This window comes from Salvelinus sp. IW2-2015, unplaced genomic scaffold (assembly GCF_002910315.2).
Source record: "Salvelinus sp. IW2-2015 unplaced genomic scaffold, ASM291031v2 Un_scaffold3629, whole genome shotgun sequence".
Lineage (NCBI taxonomy): Eukaryota > Metazoa > Chordata > Actinopteri > Salmoniformes > Salmonidae > Salvelinus > Salvelinus sp. IW2-2015.
Genome location: NW_019944906.1, coordinates 29,436 through 42,790, shown reverse-complemented (window position 1 = coordinate 42,790; position 13,355 = coordinate 29,436). Strand labels below are relative to the sequence as shown.

Below are 13,355 nucleotides of genomic sequence, written 5' to 3'. Positions count from 1 at the left end.
GCAAAAAAGAGAATAGGAATTGGAATTGAAATCTCAGTTAACTTCCTAGAATTGACGCCAACCCTTACTAGACCAACGCTCTAACCACTAGGCTACCCTGCCGCCCCTGACATAAAGCATGTTTAAAACAAAACAAAAAACAAAATTACTACCACTGATCCCTAGCCTATCATCATTAGCATTACTACCACTGATCCCTAGCCTATCATCATTAGCATTACTACCACTGATCCCTAGCCTACCACCATTAGCATTATAGCATTACTACCACGCGAAGAGACATTGTCTAGTTATGCAGCACACCACCAGGCTCCCAAATGTCCCTAAGCTATTCCTTATAGTGCACTACTTCTGGTTAGTAAGGGCTCTGTAATAGTAGTGCACTATATTAGGGAATGGGGAGCCATTTGGATTCACAACAGTCAGCCAGGTAATGAGAGTACAGTGCAGTCAATTTGAAGCTTTACAGGTGAACAAAACAAACCTCACATTATTTAATAAAATAACACCTAAAAACAAAAAAAACAGTAAAATCATAATTAAGACATTTCTGTGAAGATTCGCCTGCGTTTGTCTGATTATTAAAACGTTGCTATATAATAATAATATTAAAAGACGGCAGAAAGAAAAGCTGTATAGTTCTGACTGGGATCCTTAAGGAACCACCGAGCCACACACCTGTATAGCCTGACGGGGATCCTTAAGACACAACGAGCTCACACACAGCTGTATAGTCCTGACTGGGGATCCTTAAGGAACCAACGAGCTCACACACAGCTTTATAGTCCTGACTGGGGATCCTTAAGGAACCAACGAGCTCACACACAGCTGTATAGTCCTGACTGGGGATCCTTAAGGAACCAACAGAGCTCACACACAGTGTATAGTCCTGACTGAGGGATCCTTAAGGAACCAACGAGCTCACACACAGCTGTATAGTCCTGACTGGGATCCTTAAGGAACCAACGAGCTCACACACAGCTCTATAGTCCTGACTGGGATCCTTAAGAACCAACGAGCTCACACACAGCTGTATAGTCCTGACTGGGGATACTTAAGAACCACAGCTCAGACACAGCTGTATAGTCCTGACTGGGATCCTTAAGGACAACGAGCTCACACACAGCTGTATGTCCTGACGGGATCCTTAAGGAACCAACGAGCTCACACCACAGCTGTATAGTCCTGACTGGGGATCCTTAAGGAACCAATGAGCTGCCACCACACAGCTGTATAGTCCGACTGGGATCCTTAAGGAACCAACGACTCACACACAGCTGTATAGTCCTGACTGGGGATCCTTAAGGAACCAACGAGCTCACAACGCTTATAGTCCTGACTGGGATCCTTAGGAACCAACGAGCTCAGACACAGTGTTTTGATCACTTGCACACTTCCCATCATGGATTTAGGCTTAACAACGGTGGAAAGAAACTCCCTTCAGCAATAATTACAATCTAATGCTTTTAAATCCATGACATGAAGTGGTGCAAGACCAGTGCACACTTTGGAGGCAGCCTCAACTCTGCAGTATAGATCCTAGAGCCTGGCCACGCAGCTGTGTCTCAGGCTAGAGCCTGGCCACGCAGCTGTGTCTCAGGCTAGAGCCTGGCCACGCAGCTGTGTCTCAGTCTAGAGCCCTGGCCACGCCTGTGTCTCAGTCTAGAGCCTGGCCACGCAGCTGTGTCTCAGACTAGAGCCTGGCCACGCAGCTGTGTCTCAGACTAGAGCCTGCGCACGCAGCTGTGTCTCAGACTAGAGCCTGGCCACGCAGCTGTGTCTCAGACTAGAGCCTGGCCACGCAGCTGTGTTCAGACTAGAGCCTGGCCAGCAGCTGTGTTCAGACATCGGACCAAAGCAGTCTTTTAGAAGGGGGTTTGGGGTCGGGGTCAGGGTCAGGGGTAGCAGGTGGTACTGGTGATGCTTGTAGATGCTCTGACAACACTGCATCTTTGGTTTATTCTCCGTCGGCTGCACCTGGATGTTGACCACGTTGTTGCTCGGCGACATTTTTGTGTCTTGCCGGTCTGACATCTGTTTCTGAGACACGATGCGATAGATTTCTGCAGGGAGGGAGGGTGATGTGAAGACAGGAGGAAGAGAGAGGAGAGAGAGAGAAGAGAGACAGGAGGAAGAGAGACAGGAGGGAGAGTGAGAGAGAAACAGAGACAGAGAGGGTAGTGAGAGAGGAGTGAGGAAGAGAGAGAGGAACATGAGGGAGAGAGGGAGAGAGGGAGAGAGAGAAGAGACGGACAGGAGGAGGGAGAGAGACAGGAGGAGAGAGAGGGAGGAGGGAGAGAGAGAGACAGGAGGAGATTACCATGTTACTGCCAGTACTTTACTCCCAGTTTAAACAGGGAAATGATCTAACACAATCACCAGATAGAATCGGATAGCGTTCCGTTTGACTACACTGTGTGTGTTAGTACAGCATGGCAGTGGACCGAGGCTCCTATTCAGAGCAGTGACCGAGCTCCTGTCAGAGCAGTGACCGAGGCTCCGTTCAGAGCAGTGGACGAGGCTCCTATTCGAGCATAGACCGAGCTCTGTTCAGGCAGTGACGAGGCTCCTGTTCAGAGCAGTGGACCGAGGCTCCCTGTTCAGAGCAGTGGACCGAGGCCCTGTTCAGAGCAGTGGACGAGGCTCCTATTCAGAGCAGTGGACCGAGGCTCTATCAGACAGGGACCGAGCTCCTATTCAGAGCATGGACGAGGCTCCTATCAGAGCAGTGGACCGAGGTCTCCATTCAGGCAGTGGACCGAGGCTCCTGTTCAGAGCAGTGGACCGAGGCTCCTATTCAGAGCAGTGACCGAGGCTCCTGTTCAGAGCAGTGGCCCGAGGCAATTCAGGAAGCTCATCTGGTCCTCAGTTGTGATTAGGTTTCAGGAAGCCCACCTGGTCCTCAGTTGTGATTAGGTATTCAGGAAGCCCACCTGGTCCTCAGCTGTGATTAGGTATCAGGAAGCTCATCTGGTCCTCAGCTGTGATTAGGTATTCAGGAAGCTCATCTGGTCCTCAGTTGTGATTAGGTATTCAGAAGCTCATCTGGTCCTCAGTTGTGATTAGGTATTCAGGAAGCTCATCTGTCCTCAGTTGTGATTAGGTATTCAGGAAGCTCATCTGGTCCTCAGTTGTGATTAGGTATTCAGAAGCTCATCTGGTCCTCAGTGTGATTAGGTATTCAGAACCATCTGGTCTCAGTTGTGATTAGGTATTCAGGAAGCGCATCTGTCCCCTGACGCGGCGGAGATGATCACCCTAACACACAACCACTGGTCTCTTCTCTCATTCTCTGGCCTGTGTTAAACCCTGTGCCATGATACATTATAGCCCATTAAAATATAATGACTGTATTAAATCTTATAGAAAACAGTCAATGCACAGACAGACAGAGGACACTCACCAGTCAGAATGGTCTGGAAGGATGTCTCCACGTTAGTAGAATCCAGGGCTGAAGTCTCCAGGAAAGACAAACCGTTCTTCTCTAAGGAACAGAGGAAACATTAAACCATGTCAATCACTACTCAGCCAGACCCCAGATCACTGACAGCCAGACCCCCCGATCACTGACAGCCAGACCCCAGATCACTGACAGCCAGACCCCCCGATCACTGACAGCCAGACCCCCGATCACTGACAGCCAGACCCCCGATCACTGACAGCACCCCGAACGACAGCCAGACCCCCGATCACTGACAGCCAACCCCCAGATCACTGACAGCCAGACCCCCGATCACTGCAGCCAGACCCCGATCTGACAGCCAGACCCCCGATCACGACAGCCACTCATGAGAAAGGAAAGGTGAACGCCACTACTCTTAGGAGTAGGGAGGCATGGTTGGTACTAGCCTGATACCAGACCTGCACAAATACATCTGAAACCATACCAGGTTGGATCTGAAACCAGACCAGGTTGGATCTGAAACCAGACCAGGTTGTCTGAAACCAGACCAGGTTGGTTCTGAAACCAGACCAGGTTGGTTTCTGAACTGACCTGAACAAATACATCTGAAACCAGACCAGGTTGGTTCTGAAACCAGACCAGGTTGGATCTGAAACCAGACAGTTGGTCTGAACCAGACCAGGTTGGGTCTGAAACCAGACCAGTTGGTCTGAAACTAGACCAGGTTGGATCTGAAACCAGACCAGGTTGGATCTGAAACCAGACCAGGTTGGATCTGAAACCAGACCAGGTGGATCTGAACCAGACCAGGTTGGATCTGAAACTAGACCAGGTTGGATCTGAAACCAGACCAGGTTGGATCTGAAACCAGACCAGGTTGGATCTGAAACCAGACCAGGTTGGTTCTGAAACCAGACCAGGTTGGTTCTGAAACCAGACCAGGTGGATCTGAAACCAGACCAGGTTGGATCTGAAACCAGACCAGGTTGGATCTGAAACCAGACCAGGTTGGTTCTGAAACCAGACCAGGTTGGTTCTGAAACCAGACCAGTTGGTTCTGAAACCAGACCAGGTTGGTTCTGAAACCAGACCAGGTTGGATCTGAAACCAGACCAGGTTGGATCTGAAACCAGACCAGGTTGGATCTGAAACCAGCAAGGTTGGACTGAAACCAGACCAGGTGGTTCTGAAACCAACAGGTTGGTTCTGAAACCAGACCAGGTTGGTTCTGAAACCAGACCAGGTTGGTTCTGAAACCAGACCAGGTTGGATCTGAAACCAGACCAGGTTGGTTCTGAAACCAGACCAGGGTGGTTCTGTACTGACCTGAACAAATACATCTGAAACCAGACCAGTTGGATCTAAACCAGACCAGGTTGATCTGAAACCAGACCAGGTTGGATCTGAAACCAGACCGGGTTGGTTCTGAAACCAGACCGGGTTGGTTCTGAAACCAGACCGGTTGTACTGAAACCAGACCGGGTTGGTTCTGAAACAGACCAGGTTGATCTGAAACCAGACCAGGTTGGTTCTGAAACCAGACCAGGTTGGTTCTGTACTGACCTGAACAAATACATCTGAGAACCAGACCAGGTTGGATCTGAAACCAGACAGGTTGGACTGAAACCAGACAGTGATCTGAAACCAGACCAGGTTGGTCTGAAACTAGACCAGGTTGGATCTGAAACCAGACCAGGTTGGATCTTAAACCAGACCGGGTTGGTTCTGAAACCAGACCGGGTGGTTCTGAAACCAGACCGGGTTGGTTCTGAAACCAGACCAGGTTGGATCTGAACCAGACCAGGTTGGTTCTGAAACCAGACCAGGTTGGTTCTGTACTGACCTGAACAAATACATCTGAAACCAGACCAGGTTGGATCTGAAACCAGACAGTTGGATCTGAACAACGTGGATCAAACCAGACCAGGTTGGGTCATGAACTAGACCAGGTTGGACTTGAAACTAGACCAGTTGGATCTGAAACCAGACCAGGTTGGATCTGAAACCAGACCAGGTTGGATCTGAAACCAGACCAGGTTGGATCTGAAACCAGACCAGTTGGATCTGAAACTGGTTCTGAACCAGACCAGGTTGGATCTGAACAGACCAGGTTTCTGACCAGACAGTTGGTTCTAAACCAGACCAGTTGTTCTGAAACCGACCAGGTTGTTCTGAAACCAGACCAGGTTGTTCTAAACCAGACCAGGTTGGTTCTGAAACTGACCTGAACAAATACATCTGAAACCAGACCAGGTTGGTTCTGAACCAGACCAGTTGGTTCTGAAACCAGACCAGGTTGGTCCTGAAAAACCAGACCAGGTTGGTCCTGACCAACCAGTTCCTGAACCAGACCAGGTTGGTCCTGAAACACAGACCAGGTTGGTCCTGAAACCAGACAGTTGTCCGACGACCAGGTTGGTTCTGAAACCAACCAGGTTGGTCCTGAAACCAGACCAGGTTGGTTCTGAAACCAAACCAGGTTGGTTCTGAAACCAAACCAGGTTGGTCCTGTAACCAACCAGGTTGGTCCTGAAACCAGACCAGGTTGGTTCTGAAACCAGACCAGGTTGGATCTGAAACCAGACCAGGTTGGATCTGAAACCAGACCAGGTTGGTTCTGTACTGACCTGCGAACGCCCGTGCCCCATCGGTAGGCACAGCCCTGAGGTGACGCAGGTCACTCTTGTTACCGACCAGCATAATAACGATGTTGGTGTCAGCATGGTCTCTCAGCTCCTTCAGCCAACGCTCCACGCTTTCATAGGTCAGGTGCTTGGCGATGTCATAGACCAGAAGAGCCCCCACGGCACCACGGTAATACCTGTGGACCAGAGGACACAGCTCAAATCAAATCCGATTGGTCACATACATCTAGCAGTTAGGAGCAAACAAACCGTGACATGCTTTCTAGAAGAGCTGTTCATTTTGATGGTCAGTTACATGTGATAGAATCATAGAATGTGTAATACCTGACGACATAGATCAGTGTTTAATAACTTAACCCTCTCAATGTTAGGTAGACTGGTTCATTCTGAAACTACATTATTAAATTACTACATTATTAAAATACTACATTATTAAATAATGATCTATGTTAGGTAGACTGGTTCATTCTGATACAATGTTATTAAAATACTACATTATTAAAACACTACATTATTAAATACTGATCTATGTTAGGTAGACTGGTTCATTCTGATACAATGTTATTAAAATACTACATTATTAAAATACTACATTATTAAATACTGATCTATGTTAGGTAGACTGGTTCATTCTGATACTATGTTATTAAAATACTACGTTATTAAATACTACATTATTAAAATACTGTTCTATGTTAGGTAGACTGGTTCATTCTGATACTACATTATTAAAATACTACATTATTAAAATACTACGTTATTAAAATACTGAGGATGGTCAGGGGGCCGGAACATAATTATCAATCATTTGTAGACTGCAAATTGACCGCAAGAAGCCGAAAAACGGATAAAACATCTGACTAAAACATAATAATTTCAAACCTTCCTTACATTTGTATATGATCACATACTGTATGTCTATCTACTGTACATGGGATTACTTTGGAACAGATTAACACAATGTAATACAATTGCTGGTGTTTTTACAGTATTTTATGTCCAAAAATAACCCTGGTGTATGTACTGTGACTGTGTAAATGATGTACAGTATGTACAGTACCAGACAAAAGTTTGGACACACCTACACACTACAGCTATCAGATCAGAGCCATAAGGGAGACTAGACATCTACCACCCCACTACCACTATCAGATTAGAGCCATAAGGGAGACTAGACATCTACCACCCCACTACCACTATCAGATTAGAGCCATAGGGGAGACTAGACATCTACCACCCCACTACCACTATCAGATTAGAGCCATAAAGGGGAGATCTAGACATCTACCACTATCAAGATTAGAGCCATAGGGGAGACTAGACATCTATCAGATTAGGCTAAACTGTTTTAACATTTCAATCAGGACTGATGCTTAACAGTGAATCATTACATCCCTAGAATGTGTGTGTGTGTGTGTGTGTGTTGTGCACCACCACCAGAGAGACTCACGCTGATGTAATAGCCCGGTATCTCTCCTGGCCAGCTGTGTCCCAGATCTGAGCCTTCACGGTCTTCCCATCCACCTGAATACTGCGGTGGCAAACTCCACCCCGATGGTGCTCTTACTCTCCAGGTTAAACTCATTCGGGTGAACGAGACAACAGGTTACTCTTCCCCACACCAGAGTCTCCTATCAACACCACTGGGCCAGAGAGAAAGAGACAGGTTAGAGAGTCTCCTATCAACAGTCACATGCGCCAAATACAACAGGTGTAGTGGACCTCACAGTGAAATGCCGAATAACAGGTGTAGTAGACCTTCAGTGAAATGCTGAATACAAACAGGTGTAGACCTTACAGTGAAATGCCGAATACAACAGGTGTAGTAGACTCACAGTGAAATGCTGAATACAAAAGTGTAGTAGACCTTACAGTGAAATGCTGAATACAACAGGTGTAGTAGACCTCACAGTGAAATGCTGAATACAACAGGTGTAGTAGACCTCACAGTGAAATGCTGAATACAACAGGTGTAGTAGACCTCACAGTGAAATGCCGAATACAACAGGTGTAGTAGACCTCACAGTGAAATGCGAATACAACAGGTGTAGTAGACCTCACAGTGAAATGCTGAATACAACAGGTGTAGTAGACCTTACAGTGAATTGCTGAATAACAGGTGTAGTAGACCTCACAGTGAAATGCTGAATACAACAGGTGTAGACCTCACAGTGAAATGCTGATACAACAGGTGTAGTAGACCTTACAGTGAAATGCTGAATACAAACAGGTGTAGTAGACCTCACAGTGAAATGCTGAATACAACAGGTGTAGTAGACCTACAGTGAAATGCTGAATACAACAGGTGTAGTAGACCTTACAGTGAAATGCTGAATACAACAGGTGTAGTAGACCTCACAGTGAAATGCTGAATACAACAGTGTAGATCACAGTGAAATGCTGAATACAACAGGTGTAGACCTCACAGTGAAATGCGAATACAACAGTGTAGTAGACCTCACAGTGAAATGCTTACTTACAAGCCCTTTAAACCAACAGTGTCATTTTAAGATGAGCGTTAATAAAGTATTTACTCAATAAACTGAAGTAAAAAATAAATAAAGCACAACTTTATTAATCCACTCAGGCCAATCATTGATAGATTAACAAATATCAATATCCTCTATATATACACACAGTAGCAGTCAACATTTGGACACACCTACTCATTCCAGGGTTTTTCTTTATTTGCACTATTTTCTACATTGTAGAACAATAGTGAAGATGCATATTACACAACCTCCAGGCCGCTTAGTGCGACTATCACTTGTTTTTCAACAGCACAATGACCAACACACCTCCAGGCTGTGTAAGGGCTTATTGACCAAGAAGGAGAGTGATGGAGTGCTGCATCAGATGACCTGACCTCCACAATCACCAACCTCAACCCAATTGAAGATGGTTTGGGATGAGTCGGACCGCAGAGTGAAGGAAAAGCAGCATATGTGGGAACTCCTTCAAGACTGTTTGAAAAGCATTCCAGGTGAAGCTGGTTGAGAGAATGTCAAGAGTGTGCAATGCGTCATCAAGGCACAGGGTGGCTACTTTGTCAAATATAATATAACACTTTTTTGGTTACTACATGATTCATGTGTCATTTCATAGTTTTGATGTCTTCACTATTATTCTACATTATAGAAAAAAGTAAAAAAAATAAAGAAACCTTGAATGAGTAGGCGTGTCCAAACTTTAGACTGGTACTGTACATACAATCCACCCCATTAAACACACAGAAACAATCCACCCCATTAAACACACAGAAACAATCCACCCCATTAAACACACAGAAACAATCCACCCATTAAACACACAGAAACAATCCACCCATTAAACACACAGAAACAATCCACCATTAAACACACAGAACACCACCCATTAAACACACAGAAACAATCCACCCATTAAACACACAGAAACAATCCACCCCATTAAACACACAGAAACAATCCACCCCATTAAATACACAGAAACAATGTGCTATGTGAAGATTGCCATCGTATGCTGACTGCTACCAAAGCAGCGCACGATGCAATTATAATGTAGAACAGGAAACGATAGGCTCTAATGCATTACGATGTAAAAACAGGAAGCAGAATAGGCTCTATGTATTATGATGTAGAACAGGAAGCAGAATAGGCTTATGTATTAGATGTAGAACAGGAAGCAGAATAGGCTCTAGCATTTATGATGTAGAACAGGAAAGCAGAATAGGCTCTATGCATTATATGTAGAACAGAGCAGAATAGGCTCTATGCATTATGATGTAGAACAGGAAGCAGAATAGGCTCTATGCATTATGAGTAGAACCAGGAAGCAGAATAGGCTCTATGCATTATGATGTAGAACAGGAAGCAGAATAGGCTCTATGCATTATACCATTTCCCACGTTCTTAGAACGTTTGGTCATGGAATGTGCATCAGGGCTCTAGGAAGCTCTTCTTCTACAGTGTTCAGAGGTCCTCAGATCCAGACCTGGGCTAATGTAATGTCATCGTTAGTTTATACTTACCAGCAGCAGAACAGTCAGTGAACTGAGGTCTAACTCTGTTAGCACATTACCATGTGTCTTAAGGGCAGTTCTATTGTTCCTGTTCTCAACAATGACCAACAATGTCCACACACTGGCTCYAGCCAGTTATAGGACACCCTGAAGCACTAAAGTCTCGAGGCGAATTCAAATTGTAGAACAGTGGCCCACACACGCAACAAGTCAATGAGAGATGCACGCTGACACCCAGCATGAGCCTTGATGAATAAGGTGTGTTTGTTGTAGAGGTCGACTGAATAGGATTTTTCAACGCCGATACCGATTATTGGAGGACCAAAAAAAGTAGATTCCGATTAAATCGGCCATTTTTTATATAAATTTGTAATAAGGACAATTACAACAATACTGAATGAACACTTTTATTTTAACTTAATACATAAATAAAATCAATTTAGCCTCAAATAAATAATGAAACATGTTCAATTTGGTTTAAATAATGCAAAAACAAAGTGTTGGAGAAGAAAGTAAAAGTGCAATATGTGCCATGTAAGAAAGCTAACGTTTCAGTTCCTTGCTCAGAACATGAGAACATATGAAAGCTGGTGGTTCCTTTTAACACGAGTCTTCAATATTCCCAGTTAAGAGGTTTTAGGTTGTAGTTATTGTAGGACTATTTCTCTCTATACAATTTGTATTTCATATACCTTTGACTATTGGATGTTCTAATAGGTACTTTAGTATTGCCAGCCTAATCTCAGGAGTTGATAGGCTTGAAGTCATAAACAGCGCTGTGCTTCAAGCTTTCAAGCTGCACTTGCGTAACAGGTAGTCGGCCAGCCTGCCACGCAGGTTCCTCATGGATTGCAATGTAAATCGGCGTCCAAAAAAGGCCGAATACCGATTATTATATAAACTTGAAATCGGCCCTAATCGGTCGACTCTAGTTTGTTGGGCTATATGTGTGGTATATCGGTCATCATGAGCCTTGATGAATAAGGTGTGTTTGTTGGACTATATGTGTGGTATACCGGTCATACAGAAGTGAGTCATAAGTACACACAGCCTGTGGCTACATCCGCAGTTCCATCGTTTGCGACTACTGACACGAATTCCTCTGTGCTTGACATCTCAACGTTTATCCTCAGTCGATAACATGCGCTGACTAGACATGGACTAAGGCCTAGCCTACATTCCAGGTTAAAACGCCATAAAATAAGGTCTACAATTCAGTGGTATGACATTCTCGTGCTTGAGATCATAAACGCTGAAATTAAATGCTGAGAGTCACATTCCTCCAGCGAGGTAAGGCCATGGTCCATGGCCCTAGTAATTACTCCACAATGGGAAGAACCCATTTTATCATATGTCACGATGAGAATGCTGTTGTGTTTTAAGCATCGGTCTTTCACAAGCAGGATATAGTAGATATCTAGCTACCTAACGCCGTATTTAGTAGACATGTCTAATGTAAGAAAACATTTAAATGAATGACATCACATAACGTTATTAAAAAGGTAGCTGGAGCAACTAGCTATGGTTTCAGTAACTAAGTTGTGGTCATTTGAACAAGTCGCTGGTTATCTAGCTAGCTGCTGAGGATGTTTAGCTATCTGGTTATTTCCTGACGGTACCGCACTGAATTTGAGGAATTTAGTTAGCTAGCTAGCCGACAAAATGATCAGCAGCTGTATGTTAGCATTATTACGGAATATCAAGACAATAGCCTAATATATTGTAAGCCTGTTTCATTACAATATGTTTTATACAATCATATCCAAACGTACTCATTTTAGTTCAAAAGATATCACGCTGACGTTAACTTTACTGCGAATGTGTAGCTAGCTAATTTATCTAGCGGCTAACTAGATTAGCATCGAGCGCTACCAAAGCCTGGCGACCACTAGTACTAGCTAGCTCGTATGAAACCATGATGAAGTTACATTTTATGGACAGGTAACGTTTGGCATAGATGTACCTTTGAACAAGTAATCATACTCGTCATCTCTGTTCCCCATCCTGAATCAAAATGAAGGCGAGGTTTCGATCCAATTGGCACCGTCCCTTTTTCTGTCCTTCCTTCCTCGGTCCTATCCCGCCTGGTACTGCAATGCACTGTCTTTAACGGTATCTGCTGCACCTCGAACCTAGTCAGTTTTAACAAGCTAGTTAGCATCCAACCGCTATATAAACGCCCACTTCCGGATCGAGCTTTTGGTATTGATAACACGTCTCACTTTCTTTGATGTTCAATGAAGTACATCTATTGAATACATTTATATATTATGGCAAAGTTGTTTTTTCATGACACCCAACTAATCATGGACAATGGGAGAGATATTCTGTGTAATACATACTAATATATTATAGATCCTAACTTTCTACACGGTTCTATGGTGTAATGGTTAGCACTCAGGACTCTGAATCCTGCGATCCGAGTTCAAATCTCGGTAGGACCTATGTTTTTTGAGTTTCTTAGCTGTGACTCAAAACAGTGGCAGACTTCTCGATTATAAGGAGTAGATGGAATTTTCAGTTTAAAAGAGGCCGTCTGCAGTTGCTACATCCATTTATTTGTGGATTTATGAATTAATATGTACCCATTGATTCTTGAATAATCTAAATGTCTCATGCATTGTTTTATGCCGCGTTCAAGTGATAGTCTGAACTAGGAAACTCGGAAATGTGCGACATGCTAACTGGTTAGAGTTATACACGAGCCGCGTTTAACAAATACACTACATGACCAAAAGTATGTGGTCACCTGCTCATCGAACATCTCATTCCAAAAATCATGGGCATTAATGTGTAGTTGGTCCCGCCTTTGCTGCTATAACAGCCTCCACTCTTCAGGGAAGGCTTTCCACTAGATGCTGGAACATTGTTGCAGGGACATTGCTTCCAATCAGCCACAAGAGCATGAGTGAAGTTGGGCACTGATGTTGGGCGATTAGGCCTGGCTTGCAGTCACCGTTCCAATTCATCCCAAAGGTGTTCGATGGGGATGAGGTCAGTGCTCTGCAGGCCAATCAAGTTCTTCTTCCAGCGCAAGACCATTATTACTCCTCCACCAAACTTTACAGTTGGCCCTATGCATTCTGACAGGTAGCGTTCTCCTGGCATTTGCCAAACCCAGATTAGTCCGTCGGACTGCTAGATGGTGAAGCGTGATTCATCACTCCAGAGAACGCGTTTCCACTGCTCCAGAGTCCAATGGCGGCGAGCTTTACACCAATCCAGCCTAACCTTGGCATTGCGCATGGTGATCTTAGGCTTGTATGCGGCTGCTCGGCCATGGAAACCCATTTCATGAAGCTCCCGA

The 13,355-nt window shown here is 44.7% G+C and overlaps 1 protein-coding gene, 1 long non-coding RNA gene and 1 other non-coding gene across 4 annotated transcripts; 1 reads left to right on the top strand and 2 right to left on the bottom strand.

Annotated features, from left to right (window-relative positions):
- Nucleotides 1-731: 731 nt before the first annotated feature.
- On the bottom strand, nucleotides 732-1,824 carry LOC139025951 (uncharacterized). 2 transcript variants are annotated; one of them, XR_011477643.1, is made up of 3 exons: nucleotides 1,373-1,824; nucleotides 1,268-1,326; nucleotides 732-869 (listed from the first exon to the last, which is right to left on the bottom strand). It is a non-coding gene; the product is annotated as an uncharacterized lncRNA (long non-coding RNA). The 2 variants fall into 2 exon arrangements; XR_011477644.1 differs by lacking the exons at nucleotides 1,268-1,326; nucleotides 1,373-1,824 and adding an exon at nucleotides 1,025-1,091.
- A 9-nt stretch (nucleotides 1,825-1,833) lies between these two features.
- On the bottom strand, nucleotides 1,834-12,250 carry LOC112076212 (ras-related protein Rab-11A-like; the record flags this gene model as incomplete). Its single annotated transcript, XM_024143074.2, is given in 7 exon segments — nucleotides 1,834-2,063; nucleotides 3,404-3,484; nucleotides 6,031-6,224; nucleotides 7,499-7,586; nucleotides 7,589-7,635; nucleotides 7,637-7,691; nucleotides 12,012-12,250. Coding segments are annotated over 7 exon segments (735 nt in total), but the record flags the coding sequence as incomplete, so codon positions are not given.
- A 170-nt stretch (nucleotides 12,251-12,420) lies between these two features.
- On the top strand, nucleotides 12,421-12,492 carry trnaq-cug (transfer RNA glutamine (anticodon CUG)). The gene has a single exon. It is a non-coding gene; the product is annotated as a tRNA-Gln (tRNA).
- Nucleotides 12,493-13,355: the final 863 nt, after the last annotated feature.